This window comes from Herpailurus yagouaroundi, unplaced genomic scaffold, assembly GCF_014898765.1.
Source record: "Herpailurus yagouaroundi ecotype Mexico unplaced genomic scaffold, PumYag 187, whole genome shotgun sequence".
NCBI lineage: Eukaryota > Metazoa > Chordata > Mammalia > Carnivora > Felidae > Herpailurus > Herpailurus yagouaroundi.
In genome coordinates, this window is record NW_024412418.1 from 7,678,898 (window position 1) to 7,696,418 (window position 17,521).

Sequence of the window (17,521 nt, forward strand, 5' to 3'; positions counted from 1 at the left end):
ATACCTAATCCTGGCTGCCCATCAGACTCTTCTGGGGGAAGTTAAAAAAAATACAGCTATCTGAGCTCTAAGACAGACTACATGAATTCAGAATCATTAAGGGTAGAGCCTGTGAATTCATGTATTTTTTGAAATTTTAGAGTTATCCTGATCAAGGTTTGAGAATGACTTATACAAGGCATTAATTCTAGTCTGCTTTGTGTGTGTGTGTGTGTGTGTGTGTGTGTGTGTGTGTGTGTAGTCAGGGAAATAAGACCTGTAAGTTACAATGTGAGACCGTATGTGGTTAAATTTTAAGATGAATGTGAGTGATGATAAACTATCTGGGAATTCAAAGAGAGGAATCGCTGGGATTTGGGATGGTTATAGGGAAGGTCTCCATTTATCACTGAGTCTTTATCTGGACCTGAATGACTGCCTGAGATTTGGCTAGGTGGAGAGAAGGTGAAAAGGGTGTTGTTGGTAGAAGAAAGAACATCCTCACAGAAGTTTGGGGAGAGGAACAATTCTGATGATAGTTGTAGTGTTTACTTTATTATTCTACTCCTGGAACTGCTGTATATTTCCTAAACATTTTGAAAGAGTATACCATGAAGATATTTGATAGAAGAGAGTGTTCCAGTCACAGGAAAAAGCAAGTAGAAGAGCCTTGAGAAGGGAACTTGTTTGGAGTTTCTGAAGTACAAAAAAAGAGGTCAGAATGGCTGGAGCAGATTAAGCAGTGGGGAGAGGGGAAGAGATGGGGTCTGAGAGTAGCAGAGGCCCAAATCACTTTGAGTCTTGTGGGCCATTACAAAATTTTTTAAAATGTTTTTTTAAAATTTATTTTTGAAAGAGAGAGAGAGAGCATGCACGTGTGCAAATGGGGGAGGGGCAGAGAGAGAAGGGGACAGAGGATCTCAAGCAGGCTCTGTGCTGACAGCAGAGAGCCTGATGCGGGGCTTGAACTCCTGAACCATGAGATCATGACCTGTGCTGAAGTTCGATGCTTAACCTACTGAGCCACCCAGGTGCCCCTCTTGTGGGCTATGTTAAAGGACTTACACTTTTTTTCTGAGTATGATGGGAAGCCACTGGAGGATTTTGAATAGAGGAGTGACCAAATCTGTCTTGGGTTTTGAAGAGGCACTCTGGCTGCTGAGAGAATAGACTGTGGCAAGACAAAGGTGGAATTGGAGAAGGAGGTTAGGAGGCTATTGTAATAATCTAGGTTAAAGGTGATGGTGGCTTGGACCAATGAAGTTGAAGTGGAGGTGACACAAGTGGTCAAAGTCTGTGTATTGTTCAGGTAGAGGCAAGATGGTTGGCTGTTAGATTGGATATAGGATGTGGAAAACAGAGAAGTCAACCATGACTTTAAGGTTTTGGCCTGAACGGATAGGTAGTCCAGAATTTAGTTTTGAACTTGCTGAGCTTGAGAAACCTATTTGACAAGTGTTGAGTGGGCAGTCGGGTATATGAGTTTGGAATTCAGGGGAAAGGTCTGAGCTGGAGATAAAAATTTGGGAGTCGCCAGTGTACAGGTCCTTTTATAGCCATGAGAGTGGGTGAGATTACCTAACAAGAAGAGTTCCAAAAACTGAGCCCTGGGGCAGTTCAACATTTTGAGGTCTTGAGAGATGAGAACGAACCAGCATGAGAAATCCAGAAGAGTGGCCCGAGAGATTAGGAGGAAATCAAGATCAAGTGGTGTCCTGGGAGTCAGGAGAGAGTTTCAAGAAGGAAGTGATGATCAACTGGATCAAATAATACTGATCAAACATAGAAGTGAGGGATGAGACTTTTCTGTTGGCTCTAGCAATGGGGAGGTCATTGGTGATCTTAACAAGAATGGAGGGCAAAGCCCTAATGGAGTGAGTTCAATGGAGGATGAGAGGGGAGGAACTAGAGACAATGAGTATGGTTAACTCTGGGAGTTTTGCTATAAATGGGCGCATAGACATGGGCGGTAACTAGAGAAGGATATGGAGTCAAGGGAGACTTTTTTTTTTTTTTTTTTTTTAAGATGGAAGAAACAGAATGATCCTAGTGAGGGGGAAATTGATGCTTCTTGAGACTGAGGGGAGAAGTGCTAGAGACATGTCCATGAGAGAGTAAGATTAAGAGGGATGGGGGGACACAGGGATGATTATGACATCGAGACCTAACGACTAAATCTCATTAAGCAGAATTCTGTTTTTCCTTTTGAGTACTTACTTACATTTCAATTTATTTCAAACTTATTATGCTTTCTGTTGGAAGTTAGGAAGGGCAGATAAAAAGCAGTTAAACTTATTGTATATAAAATTAGTGTATCAGCTTGGTGTAGTAGAGGAGAAGAGATTGAATCTTCTGCGTAAGGTGACATTTTAAAGTGTCTTTGAATGACAATTATCTGTGCTATTCTAGTCCCTTATCAAAATTTATGATTGAGCACAGACTATAAACTTAATTGTTCAAACTTGTAGTGGGATGAATTTTAGCCTAATTTAAAACGATCTAATGTTAAACCTTTTTTCTGTAGAATTTGTTTATATTTTTCATATACAAAGGTTTTAGATATTTTTACAAAAGGTACTTAAGTTGTTATTAATCATCTCTGATTTATTGATGATATTTTAAATTTTACAACCATATTAGAAATCTGAATGATTCATTTCTTTACCAGCTCTAATTAAAGCAGCTACCTGTGAAGTTCTGGAGAGGTGAACCATCTTCAGTTTGCAAAAAATCATGGGAAGTTATGTTAGCAAGATAAAATTCATCTGTAAAAGCAAAGATAATTTCATTTAGTTCCACTTGTATGTTTTGAGTGTATTTTTTAAGAAAAAAATCTATATTTGAAAATTTTAAGCAGATATGGTTCAAATTCATAACTACCTTAGCTATGAGTGTCAAGAGTATGTGAGAAACAAATTAAGTGGACTTTAAATCAGCTTAACATGAGGAAATCAAACTTGCATTTCAGACCTAAATACATTTTACATACAGATAGTGTTAAAATACACATTTACATACACATCTTTTTTGCTCACTCTTACTGAATTATAGAAATAAAATCTTTTCTTTTTCATCAGTTTCCAAAGGGTAGTTGATTAATAATCAGTCTTCAGAAGAAACACTTTGGTAGTTGTGATGCGTAGTGTTTAAGAATCACTAGTCTAAAAATAATTGACTTTTTTTTTTTTTTTTTTTTTGGTATCTGAACCTCTTTGTAAACCTTATTAAAGCTGTGGGTCCTCTTCCCAGAATTCTTACACGTACAGAACTTAACATATAGTATTGTAGGGTTGGCAGACCACTCTGAAACCCATTCATGAGGATCCCTTAGGCTTAACGGAGCTCAAATTTTAAGACCTGCCCTACATAGCTTACTAATATGATTTTTCCTTAAAAATTTATATGGAGACTTTTCCAAAGATATTTTGCCAGGATTTACTATAGTTTGTTTCTTAGAAGTGTTACTGCTGTGCCTGGTTAAGAGGCGGTGAGGTCTAGTGGAAAGGCCAGCTCAGTCAAAGGAATCTCCAGGTCTGTAAGCTTTTCTCCAGCTTTACAACCAATTGGTGTGTGACCTTCGGGGAAGTCACTTAACCTCTTAGGCTTTGATTTCCTATGTGCTATCTGCAGTCCCTGCAAGCAGTTTTATGAGTAGTTTTATGATACATTGGTTTCATGATGTCATGGTAAAATTCTTTATCAATTTGGGATTAACTCTGCGATTGATTTTTGGAGAAAATGCCCTAGAGATAAAGTGTACATCCATTGTGTCTTTTTACTAAATATGACTGTTTAGAAGAGTTGATGTGACTCTACTTTCTCAAATGCCACATAAGTAAAAGTAAAAATCCTAATTCTATCCTGATCACTTTGAGTTTCAGCATATTTTATATGTTCTGGTTATAAACCATTGTTATATGTGTTGGAATTGTCATTTCCAATTCTGTGGCTTGTTTTTTCATTCTCTTAATGGTGTTGTTTTTTTTTTTTTTTGATGAACAGAAGTTCTTAATTTAGTACAATATATCAATCTTTTCCCTTTCATTATGCTTTAAAATGGTAACATCTCTACTGTTTTTATCCAAAGTCATTCACTTAACAAATAATGCTGTGGGAGATTGATGCATAAGAAATTATCACCAGCATGAAAGAGCTAACGAGAAATGTTTAATAGGGAAAATAAGTGAAGAGTTAAGGGTCCACTCAATTCGTTCATTTAACAGATATTAATTGAGCATTTACTACGTGCCTGGTACTGTTCTGAGTAGTACAGAATCCTGCAGGTACCATCTGTAATGTTAATAAATCCCTTTTTTTAAGTGGAGATATTATTGACTCATATAACATTATGTCAGTTTTAGTTGTACAGCATAATGATTTGGTATGTGTACGTATTATGAAATGATTACCACAGTAAATTTAGTTAACATCTAAACTTTTACTTAACATTTAGTTACCACACAGTTACAATTTTTCTTTTCCTTGTGAAAATCTGCTTTTTAATAACCACATCATTCTACAGACCTTTGCATGATTTTTTTTTTCGTTGAAGTCATTCTAATCTTGGTGATTAAAATAGCCATTTATGTGGACTTGAGAACTTTCAGAAATACTGCTGCTAAAGAAAAGGCAGGATAAAACGGCAAATTGAATTTCTTTTGGAAATGTTAACTGCATGAATTGGGGCCCTTTTAAATTATCTCACTGTATGTTTGGTGTGACTATACATGATTAAATAAAAATTTATAATCTGGGTAACAAGATTTTTTGAAATATCCCTTGAAATGAGAACACTATTGGAGTAACATCAGTCAACAAACATACTGTGTTTAAAGCATAAGGAAGTTTCAGAGCATGTCATGTGGAATTTATATAACTTAATACTAAAATATTAGGAGAAAAGTTTTAATTTTTGTTTCCTAATGTTTTTTTTAACTAAAAAAGAAGTTTGGGGTGGGGATGAGTTAAAAATAAACAATATAGCCTGACTTGACTTTTCTAACTTTGAAGTCAGCTTAATGGAGTTTAGTTAATCTTAAAAAAAAACAAACAAAAAAACACAGTTGATAAAAGCGTCATTGAGCATTAGACTGAGGTCCCAAAACCTTAATTTTCTTTCTGGCTCTATCACTGATTAAACGTGGCATAGAGAAAGGCACGTTTGTGTTGTGTGGTTTACAGTCTGAAGTGGTGAGACTTGAAGGATGTGAATGAAAAGTGTAATTGAAATTACGATATGGGTAAAATGCTGTCAGTTTTAAAGGCTTATATAAGACAAGTCCATTTTGAGATTAATTGAAAAAAAGCCTTTTAAAGAGACCAAACTAAGGGCCAGTGGTGTTAGCTTCGTTTGCTGGTATAAAGCCATGAACAGTGAAGGCCATTTGTTGGAGATGAGCCTGTATTTGTGTGTTATTTAGATGAGATACCTTTTATTTCTGTGTGTCTCTTAGGAAAGGGAAACTGTCAACTACTTTCCTTGTCTTGAAAAAACTGTGGAAAAATGAAAAATGGAAAATTAGAGATTTAACTGCCTTTGAATTTTTTCCTTGCTGTGAAAACTATGTCTCTTCCGTTTTTGGGGATTGGTTGGGGGGGGGGGGCGGGATTGGTTAAAGCTTTGGGGATTTTTGTGTGTTTTGTTTTTTTCTTCTTAAAATCTGATAGAAATCTTTTAAGTCTTCAGCTTTTGATGACATGTCCTAAATCTGTGTTTATAGTCTAATTCCATTTTCCCCTTCTTCTGCTGTAGGGAGCAAGAGAGCTGAAGGACAGCCAGTTTCCCCAAAATTGGTAAGTCCTTTCTTGAGGCAGGCCTAGTGTGCCTGATGCTAGTTGGGTAATAATTCAAATGTTCAGTGATTTTTTTTTTTTTTTTTTTTTTTTTTTGCAAAAAGGCTTTCTCCCAGAAATGAGGCTTTACTGTTTGCACTGAGTGAAAGTGAATTTTTGTCTAATTTCACATAGCTATATCGCAAATGCATTTGTGTTTCTAATAATACTGCTAGGCTTGCATGTTCCTACATTCGATAACCTGTTAAAATGTAAAGGTCCCCTTTGCCAAAAATGTCCTTAATGCAGTGGTTAGAGCTGAAAATTCTGAAGTCAGGAATTTAAAAAGTTAAGGTTCCTATTGTGTTTTGTATTACTTAATATGCTGTTAAATTTGATGGCCTTAGTACATATGTGAAATGGCTAGGTTAATGTAACTATGGGAACCTTGACTTTGAAATTTGGGACTCCTAAGCATTTATATCCTTAAATTTAATGTTGGATTGGCTTCATGTCTGATGGTACATTTTCAGTGTGTGTTGTTTGCATAATTCCAAATGAGGAAAGAATAAAAAGAGAGAGAGTGAAACGTAGCAGTGTGAGGGCATAGAGGCAAACACATTTTTTCCTTAATACCTGCTTTAATATCTACTCTAACAGCTTATAAGTTGTCACACTTCAGTCATTTTTTTGAATGTCTCATTCAGGATTGCACATTGCACAGGGCAGTCTAGTGACTAAGAATCAAACAAATATCAACCTTATTTGGAGAGCATGTATTATGATAAAAAAAAAAATAAACAAGAGAGCTGGAATAGGATAGTTCCCTGATGCAAGGCTACTTCTTTTTGTTTTTGTTTTTGTTTTTTAAATTCTCTCTCTCAATTCATAATTAACTTAGTGGCTGGAGTAGATATTTGGTTAAGGCTTCATTTTGATAATTTACTGTCCTTGAGGTGTTTCTCTTATCTTTTAGGGATTGGGCTTTGAACATGAAAGGGAGGCATTTGAACCAGTTAACCTTACATCTGACTACCTTTTTATTTTACTTGCCTTTCCCTCATGGAACCTTTTTAAATAAATAATCACGAACCTGTAGCCCTTTTCTTTGAGATTTGATAGAATCACAGAATCTTAGAGAAGGGACCTTAAGGGCTTTCTCTTCCAGCCTTTTACCAGTGTGGCAATTTCTTCTCCTGTGTCCCTGTCAGATTGTTATTCGGGTACATATTGAATACTACATTTTAAAAAAAAGTGTAGCTCATTACTTTCTGTAATGTATTCTGAGCAATTCTAGTTCCACAGAAATGAGTAAATATTATTGAGGTGGGGCGGGGGTGGGAAAAATGTTCTGTGGTCAAATAATTTGGGAAATGCTGCGTTAAACAAAGTTAAACAGGTTTCTTTACTGCAGGACTTCTCAGAACCTTTAATATGCTAATGTGCATTGTGAATCTCCAAGAGGGGGATATGATATGCAGCATTCTTGAATACTTCTAATGACAGGGAGCCCACTACCTCATAAGGTAACCCATTCCTTTTTTGTACAGCTCTAATCCTTAGCTCTTCCTTAAATTAATCTGAAATCTATCCTCCCATAACTTCCACTTCTATTAAATTCTTACTGGTTATGCCGAGACCACCACATACTCTTGTGTTACCCTTTGTGTAGTAAATATGTATATGATTCTGGCCAGGACTGTTTTTAATCATTAAATAGCATTCTAGTAAATGTGTCAACCAACTCTAAAATCTCGGCCTCATTGTCACTATGTTCTTAGACACTCCTCTCCAGCCTCCTTCATTCTGAATTTCTTTGAGTTTTTAAATTTACTCCCAGTGTTCTTGTTGTTGGGTATAGTTGGGATGATTTTAGTGGATGTGCTTGATTTCTGTAAAGGGTAAGAAATAGAAGAATGTGTGTGTGTTGGCTAGGCCTGGGCCTGGGAGGCTGAGGTAGAAACTACATATCAGAATGAACATCGGTGGTAGGGAGAGATACAGACCCTGCAGTGGACCTGGGAAAGAGAGGGTGCTGTTGGGAAACCTGACTTGACCCTGTGTTGCAGTGGTAGGACCTGTGTAGGTATTCCTTTTCTTTTTCTAAATGAGGATCTAGCCTCTCCCCCAAAAAACCAAAGCACAGAGAGGAGAGATATATATATTCAAACACATTCAGACATTGTCATAAATCTAATTGTGTGTGTATGCATGTATAAATCTCATACAGTGGTTAGGAAACATCAGTCTCACTAGCTGAGGTGATTTTTGTCAACAGCTAATTAATACCAGGATTTGAGCAGAGGAACTTTGGCAGCTTCAGAAGGTAGCCTCTGAAATCAGGATTGCCAGGCTCTTTGTGTAGTAGCCTTTTCTGTTGACATGTGGAGTGTCATCAAAGAAATGCCACCATGAAAATAAGAAACAAGCATTGCATTGTTTTCTTAATGTATTAATAAATGTTAGGTTTTTTTAATTTTTTTTTTTTTTTTTTTTTTTTGAGAGAGAGTGAAAGCAGGGGAGGGGCAGAGAGAGAGAGGGATACACAGAATCCAAAGCAGGCTCCGGCGTCTGAGCAGTCAGCACAGAGCCCAACGCAGGGCTCGATTTCACGATGACCTGAGCCAAAGTTGGACGCCCAACTGACTGAGCCACCTAGGTGCCCCAGATGTTAGTTTTCAATAAATGTTTCTAAAGAGTTTATTATTTTTAGTATCTGTAATAATTTTTCGCACTATTAGTTAAAAGTTAAAGATATTGTATCTCTTAGCATTCTAGATACACAGTAAGAAATGACTATTTTGTACAAATTGAAACTTAATATTTTAGTATTAGACGTATGATGAGTAAGGACACATAAATCTGTCAAGACTTTCTACTTTTTTTTTTCTTAAAGTAATCTCTACACCCAACATGGGGCTCGAACCTAACAACCCTGAGAGTCGCATGTACTGATTGAGCCAGCCAGGCACCCAAGACTCCACTTTTGATCTATGTATTACTCAGAATACTCTTTAGAGTAGGTTTGTTTAATTTTTTAAAAAAAGAAGTAGAGGGGCGCCTGGCTGGCTCTGTCAGTAGAGCATGCGACTCTTGATTTCAGGGTCATGAGTTTGAGCCCCATGTTGGGTGTGGAGTTTACTTTTAATCAAAAAAAAAAAAAAAGTGGAACCTTACACCAAGTAAATATTTGGTATAGAGAACACTGAGCTGTCCATTTTTAGGGAATGCAGTCTGAGGGCACAGTGATGTATAGTCTTAATGTTAAAGAAAACTTGATAGATGACTTGAGTTTTGATTGGAAAAAAGGTTTATTCCAATTCAGGAGCAGAGCATTGTTTCTTAGTAGTCAGTTCAGAGGTACAGCATCACTACATCATTAGATTGCTAATGAAAGACACATGTCTCTAAGCAGGACTATACCTGGTAAAATAGTGAGAAGTCCCTTTCTTAGAGAATTGGATAACAGGAAAGCCTACATACAGTCTTCTCAGCAATATACTGTTTTGAGAAGTTTATTACAAAGTTTGTGTGTATGAACAAGAGTTAAGTATGTTAAGAATAGTGTAGAACTTTGTAGTTTACAAAGGGCTTTTTCATAGAAGTTCATCCCTTTTAAAACTCCTAATGCTTTGATGAAGTAGATGATATCTGTTCCCATTTTTCTGATTTATAAGCAAACAAATTAAAACCCTGAGGCTGAGAGTAGTTACACAGCAAGTAAATGAAATTTGTTTGTTCATTTGTTTTTTGGGGGATAGTGAGTGTTCTTTCCAGATAGCACAGCTCCTTTTTTAGTGGGATTTGGTTATTACTTTTATTTTGTTGGTTTGTGGAGTTTTTATTTGTTCATGTTTTTGTTTTTTTTGTTACTTGAAGGTGAGAGGCCGCTAGGTGTCCCAGTAGTTTGACATGTACCGTTTTGAAGGTAACAGATGTTGGTATATTGTGCTAGGCAATTGCCCTCTGTGACGGTAGCATTTAGAGCTTCTGGGTATCTCCGTAGAGTGTGTCGATTACTGCTTTGTGAGTTTGTTTATATTTACCTTGTAGCAATTGGTTTGTTAGTTTTAACTTACTGGAATTGGTCAAAATATGATAAATCATCTTTTTACAAATTTAGTAAATAAAACCTTTTTCATGATGCCATTAACTGCCCCCAAATAGTCTTCATATGACAGCACATAAGTTGTCTATGCCCCCAAAATATTTTTTAAAAGGATTTAACACATTCTTGCCTTGTTTTGGTAAGCTATAAATATATGTATATAATTTATTCCTAGAGGTTGAGACCAGTCTCTTAAAACTGCTACCCAGAAAGAGAACTTTCTGAAGATGTAGGATATAAAATGAATCTTCTAATCCCTTCGTAAGTTTTTCTATAACAAGCCACTCACTTTTTTAACCCTTCAGTGTTATTTTGAAAGAAGAGGAATAATTGGCATTTAGTCATTGCCAAATAAAATTTTGTGCCTGTTTGTGTCTCTAATAAGCAGACAACAATCTGATGAAGGAATAAAAGCTGTCAGCTCCTCATTAACTTGAGTTACAGGCTTCATATCCTGCGAGGCACTTTTTGACATTTAGAGCCTTCAGGTTAAATCCTGGTTTTACTTTTTCTTTTCCTGAACACTTTGTTTCATCACTACCAAATTTTCTGAGGCTTTAGCTATGCTCAGTTAATTTTTTTTTAATTTAAAAAGAACTGCATATTTTCTGTGGAAAAATTTAAAACATCAATACTCTGAAAAATTGAAAGTAAATAACCTTTAGTGCTACCACCCAGAGAAAACCAGGAGCAAATTACGAAAGTGCCACCTGACCTGTCCTCTTGACAGCTCAGAGTATTCTTATTTCTACAAGTCTTTGTCAGTTTGATAGACAAAACTTACCTTCTTGAAATTTACATTTCTGTGACTATTGAAGATGGATGTTTTTCATGTTTGTTGGCCCTTCTTATTCTTCTGAGTTGCTTTTTCATATTTTTAAAATTAATTTGTGAGCACTCCCAATATATAATTTATGTTAACCCTTTGTTATGTATAAGTTTCTATATTGTAAATTCTCCATGTTTTTAACCTGCCCTTTGTTTCCAGAGTTTTTATCTTGACTTGAAGTGTGATGTTTTATGTTACTACCAGTAAAAGTAAATATGGCCTTTCTATTGTTGAAAATATCCCATTACCTTCAAAGTGATTCTTAATTTGACAAAAATTATAAGGAATCAATTTTGGACATATTTTCTGATAGTACCTTGCAAAAGTTAAAACTAACTCAACTAGATCAGGTACTGTTTTCAGGAATAACTCTAATACATGTAAGTTACAAGTTTGAGTAGGGAGGTGGTTTTTAGCATTTAAAATTAAACTGGGGGCACCTGACTGGCTCAGTTGGTAGAGCGTGTGATTCTCAGTCTTGGGGTTTTAAGATCGAACTGCATGTTGGGTGTAGAGATAACTTACAAATAAAATCTTTATAAAAAAAGCAAAATTAGAGTGATAGTATAGTCTTAGCATTTGCTTTTGTTTGTAAACTTACATGACAGCAAAAACAGTTATTAGTCTTAGTAACTTTATGATTCGGATATTTATTACAGCTCCTTAGATTTTCTAAGATAGTAAGTAGCTAAAAAACTGCTTTTGTAGTTTGTTCATCAAAATATGTCTCCTTGTCCAAATTATCTCCCCTAAACATAATGCTTTTTTTGGTTGATAAGTTTTTTGGCCGATAGTATCATTGTACAGTGGTCCTTTCCTAGTCTCCATATATGTAAGTTTGAAGGAATTTTACATTTTTGAAACTTACTGTTTTTTAAGTTAGAGTGTTTTGAGATTACATAACATAGCACATAAATCCTAGGGGAGAGATTGCCAGTGATGTTTTAAGTCTAGTGAGATTAAGCAAATGTAATGAAAATTAATGTTCACAGGAATATATTGTACAGTTAATGATTCTACTATAACTGTTAAGTCAGGGAAAAATTAGGTTGAATACGGACTTGATTCATAGATAAATAATTTTTGGAAAGTGCACAGATTATGAATCTTACTGAATTGGTTTAAGGAGTAGTGGTTCTTCTAAATTCCCGATTGTTCCCTTCCTCAGTTTGTAAGAATGCTGAAAAGCTGCTCTAACTACTACAGGTTTTATAGTTAACAAAGAAGAAAAGAGAAAGAAGTAAAGTTTAAATTTATTCTGGCAAAAGCAAACTTTTGCTTTGGGAGGGTACCTAAAATCACGTCTAAGGCCACATTCAAGAAAAAAAATGAAAAGAGAAATTAGCCGTTGAGTTCATGTAAATTGTAACACTGATGAGCAGAGCAGAATGGGAGGGTTCACATTCACAAATCTAGACTTTTGACATTATCCCACTTGCAGTTACACACACAGCCACAAGAGATGCGCTGACGGGTTTGAAGAAGATGGTGTTCGTTGTCAAGCTGGAAGTGTCTAATCTGCTAGACCACCACCTCTATAGATTTATTTTTTAACATGCCTGTCTTAACTTTGTGGAAAGCACAGTTACATTGCATTGTGCCTGTGTAAAGTATTAATTCGGTAAATGTAAACCTTTAAGGGACACCAGGATTTTCCTGTTTTCAGTTTTATTTTTAAAATAGTATTGAGAACCCATCCAGATGAAAGTACCCTGGCCTTCTTTAACCTCTGAGAGACCCTGAACTTCCCAGTTCACTCTGTGTGATGAAAAATATAGAACCCTGTTGTTATGTGTCTCTAAGACTGTGTGTCCTGGGTGGTTGTAGTCTCGCCCTCTAGGTTCCCAGCTCATCTGGGGCAGAAGTGGTCTTGTTCAGCTCTGTATCCTCAGAATGTGTATGTACCACAGTGCTGAGCATCTCAGCATGCTTAGATGCCTTCATGACCAGAGTACGCACTTTTCCCCCCATTTCTTACTTATTTGAAGTGTTCTGTAGAGGAATGTTCAAAGAATAAGATCCAGAACGTTTTGATACTAGTTCAGTATAAAACTATTCATTTTGGGAAGAAATCTGTTTAGGAAGTGTCATGCCCTGTGTTAGAACATCACATAATTTTCAACTAATATAACTTATTTAATATGAATATTTCTTTTGTTACCAAAAACATCTTGTGATCTCTACAGCTGCAGTGAGAAGAGGAGTTTGTTATTTTAAACGGAGGCTGAAGAAACTGTAGACTTAGCAGACATAAGAGAAAGTGGAGAAGGTGGAGGATGGAGTTGCAGACTCTACAGGAGGCTCTTAAAGTGGAAATTCAGGTTCACCAGGTATGTTCCATTATTGGCTTCTCCCATGTTGTGTTATTAAGTAATGGCTAAGATTAGTAAACTGGCCCATCTCTGAATTTCAGGAGTTTTTAACAGTATTTCAGACAGTTGTCCAAGAGCCATGTCGTTGGCTTTCTATCACTGTGTAACAAACTCACTGATAATACTTTTAAGAACTTTACTTTAGGGGAACGTGGGGGGCTCAGTCAGTTAAGCATCTGACTTCGGTTCAGGTCATGATCTCATGGTTCATGAGTTCAAGCTCTGCGTCGGGCTCTGTGCTCACAGCTTGCAGCCTGGGGCCTGCTTTGGATTCTGTGTCTTCCTTTCTCTTTGCCCTTCCACCTCTGTCTCTGTCTCTCTCAAAAATAAATAAACATTTGCAAAACAAATTAAAAAGAAAAAAGAACGTTAATAAAATATTCCTGGCTTCCTTTCTAGAGAAAACAACGGCATGTTTTTTTTATGTGCCAAAGGTGTTAAAAAAAAAAAAAAAAGCTATTTTTATCCTGTGTTTTGGTTCATCTGAAGACTTTGTTCATGTGCCTTGACTTGTATGTTTTAAGTAATGAGACATGTTTGACTGTCATTTATACCAAAGTTTTTATGCATAACTCAGCTTTATACCTTGATTCCAATCTCTAGTAAACAAAACATCCCATGTTTAAATTTCAAATTTCACAATTCTTACAATTTACCTCAGGTATACATAGGCTAAACAAATCTTAAAAGTATATAAGTAAAATTACATTAATAATTACTTTTATATAATATCAATAAAAATATTAAATATGTATAATATATGTTATATGTATATACATCTTATTTAATATAACTGTAACCCAGACATAAAGCTATCCTTAAATAACAGCCTCATTAACATTTATTTTTGTAAGCAGAATATCACTGTCTATATCCCTTTTCTAGACATTAGCTGAATGTGGTCCTAGGTTCAAGATAAATGCATACACACACACACACACACAATTAAAAGTGGTAAATGATAATGAATTGACTACTTTTGAATGTTTGGGGCATGGGAGTAGAAAGGAGAAAGGGACTAATTTTCTAAAGGTGTTTTTCCTAGGTATAGTTTCTCTTGTTTTACCTGAATAGTTTAAGGTTAACTTCTGAAATTGTTGGTAACACACCTAGGGGGTTTGATAACTACTAAATTTGCACGTTGCTTAGATTAAGGTGGATGAGAGTTTACAGGAAAGCTTCAAAGGCATACACACACACACACACACACACACACACACACACACACACACACACAAAGTCTCTGTGTGTTCAGAATCCCTGCTGCTGCTTTGGATCTGTTAAACTCTTGCTCAGCAGTAGTCTTACAGTTTGCTGTGTACAGGTGGGCTTTTCTGTGTGAAGAGTGTTTTGTTTTATGGTAATTGTAAGAAATTTAGTATATAATAAGTTATGCACATTTTATTTCATTTGGCCTTGCTTCTGTTAGTAATTGGGAATAAAAATCTGTTTATAAAAATAAGTTTGTCTTTTTCCCAGGTTGTAAGTATTTTAACCAAGAGGTGTGTGGAATACTTCATTTGGCTGAATGGAAAATGACAACAGTTAAATTCACAATTTGTTCACAGCTTACATCAGCACAGAGGAAATTTCTGGAGAACAATAATCAATCTGAAATTTGTATGGATCACAGATATTTAATAAAGTTGTACATGATTTCAGGAGATATTCCTCCTCTCAAGAAACAAATTGAACTAAATTACTAAAAATGAGAATTCTTAAATATTATTGGGGCACCTGGGGGGTGCCTCCGTGGCTCAGTTGGTTAAGCATCCTACTTTGGCTCAGGTCATGATCTCACGGTTCATGGGTTCAAGCCACATGTCAGGCTGTGTGCTGACAACTTGGAACCTGGATCCTGTTTCGGATTCTGTGTCTTCCTCTCTCCCTGCCCCCCCCCCCCCGACTTGTGCTCTGTCTCTCTCTCTCAAAAAAAATAAACATTAATTAAAAAATTACATATTATTTTGTTTTATATTTTCCATTCAAGCATAGCATTTTATGAAAATTACAATTATGAAAAAATTTAATGTTTTTTGTTTTAAAATCTAATTTAATTTGTTGGCCCAAAAGGGATATATATAATATTCTTCTGAAAGTTATCCCAGTGTCCTAATATTTACATCGCCTATTTCCCCTTATATTTAACTATTTTTTAGCATAAATCAGAGCTTTTATAGTCATCCTTAATTATTACATATTTTGTTTGTACAATAATAATCATTTATATGTTGATGGCTAATATTTTTAACTTGTATACTTACAAAACATTTTCACTGTAATTACATTTGGAATATTATTTTGGGAAAAAATTAAGTATTCACAGTAAATACAAGTGACCTGTCTTGTTTGTAAATCTGATGTTGTTATTCTGGTTGGGCATGTGTTAAGCTCCATGATCACTGATCATGACGAGTTCAGGAATGCCAGAAATGTCATCAAAGTAGGCACTGGCTATTAGGCTGAGGCCAGAGCCAGGTCATATATTTGACTAAATGCCGGAGCAAAAGCCACCCCTTTTGTATTTCCAGTACGGGATGGAATTAGGGCTGAAACGGAGTTTACTGGATAGACACATGTTAGGAAAATATTGCTGTGGTAGACGTATGTTTTTGTTCTTTATGGACCGGGAGATGGCTAAGAAACTAGCAATGTACACATGGTTGATGTGGAGTAAATGTTTAAATCATAATGGTTTGTGATGGGCATCTCATCTCTTTTGAGAAATTGCCTTTTGATTATTCTCATACAGATTTGATAGAAGCCGTATTTGAACTTTTGGAGTATTTACTTTACATGAAACGGAGATTGGTATAAAGCAGAGGTTAGCAAACTTTTTCTGTAAAGGGCCACATAGTAAAATTTTTTATACTTTGCGAGTCATTTATGGTCTCTGTCACTACTCTGCTGCTGTACAGACTGCAGTGTCCCAATAAACTTTATTTATAAAAACAGGTGGTAGGCAGAATTTGCCTATGGGCTGTAGTTTATGCCCACCTTTGGCATAAAGTATGTTCTCATAAAAATTGCTGCATTCTTGCAAAAGAAAGTAGCTTAATGTTGATAACACGGTGTCAGCTTAAAGTCACTAGGGATTTGGATGGTCTAGTTAAGTTGCCCAGCTTGTCCTGACCTGCCTCTGATTATCTCAAATGCAGCTTGACTACTTATAGATAGAAAAATTGGTTTATTTATTTCCTCCAAGAATGAGGGCTTAATGTGGTTATCAGTCGGTTTTTAAGTTCCAGTGTCATGGAAGAAAACCTTTTTTTGGCTTTAAAAAGGCAACTTTCGTGTAGTAGCCAACTCTCTAGTAATTAAGGTAAAAAAAAAAAACAAAACCAAGGACCTTTTTCATTGAAGAGTGTGGCTACCCTTGAGGCTGCACTGGCAAAAATGTGTATGTATAAGGCATGTTTCAGTTTCACTGAACTCTTAGAATGTGTGTTATTACTGTTTTGTAGATTAAGGCCAGGATGTAGAAGAGTTACTCCTGTCACATATGAAGTAGAATATAGTAACATATACCTTCTGTTGCCAACCTCGGCTATCCCGAATGTATCTTAGTACCTGAATTAAGACTCTTGACCGTCTACAGTAAATATTAGAAGTCACTCACGAGAGAGTATACATTTTACTCAAGGGGCATTTCTTAAGCTATTACAACCTATTCGATCATCTTAGAATTAGTTCATTGAGCATATCACACAGCAGATCATAAGTAGCAAATTTGAGTTGGGGTTCAAGGGCTCTTGGAGGAGACATAATAATATTAGCAAGATTTGCTAGCTAACTCCTTGGCATTACAGAGTAGACTGAAAGGGGTGCCTGGCTGGCTCAGTCAGTAGAGCATACAACTCTTGATCTCAGGGTTGTGAGTCCAAGCCCCAGGTTGGGAGTGGAGCCTACTTTAAAAAAAAAAAAAAAAGTAGACTAAAAAACTAAAATGCAGACCTGGGAGGGAACTCCTTAAATCATAGCAGTGAGGGGCCTTTATTGTAAGGACCTATTGTGTTGTTTATGGAATAGTATACTAATTGATATAATCATGCCTGTATCAATAAAAGCTGACTTTTGTTTCTATTTAAGAAGGCAGATTAAGTACATATTTTAGAAATATTTTATGACTAACAAATGTAAAAGTACCTTGTCACTCAAAGAGAGGGACAGATTTTTTAGTTACATGAAAAATTCACTTAGGGAACAGCTTATTCCCAGATACTTTTAGGAATCAGCCTGGTATTTTTTTATCCTTCAAATTCTTCTCTCCCCGGGTATTGTTACCTTTGGGCAGTGATGCTTTTAGAGGTTGGGTTAGGTCAACAGACATCCATTTTTCTTTCCTTTTCATTTATTTGGACTTCTGCTTTCCTAAGTAAAGGTCTTTCTCGTTAAGTATTCTGGTAGCACTCTCCTTTCCAGAGGAACCCAGGTAGGTACAGTTTTGTCTTGTTCCTTCAC

At 36.0% G+C, this 17,521-nt stretch overlaps 1 protein-coding gene across 17 annotated transcripts in view; it reads left to right on the forward strand.

Moving 5' to 3' along the window:
- The window catches only part of PHF21A (PHD finger protein 21A), a 190,697-nt gene that overhangs the window by 21,113 nt on the left and 152,063 nt on the right, over positions 1-17,521 (forward strand). For 14 of the 17 annotated variants that reach the window (XM_040495333.1, XM_040495330.1, XM_040495328.1 and 11 more), the window contains exons 1-3: positions 5,726-5,772; positions 7,166-7,277; positions 12,875-13,018. In XM_040495333.1, coding sequence (XP_040351267.1) covers positions 12,965-13,018 — 54 coding nt within the window. In that variant the 5' untranslated portion in view covers positions 5,726-5,772; positions 7,166-7,277; positions 12,875-12,964. Of the gene's footprint in view, positions 1-5,725; positions 5,773-7,150; positions 7,278-12,874; positions 13,019-17,521 lie in introns of those variants that run through there. The other 3 variants (XM_040495324.1, XM_040495323.1, XM_040495325.1) reach the window with 3 other exon arrangements.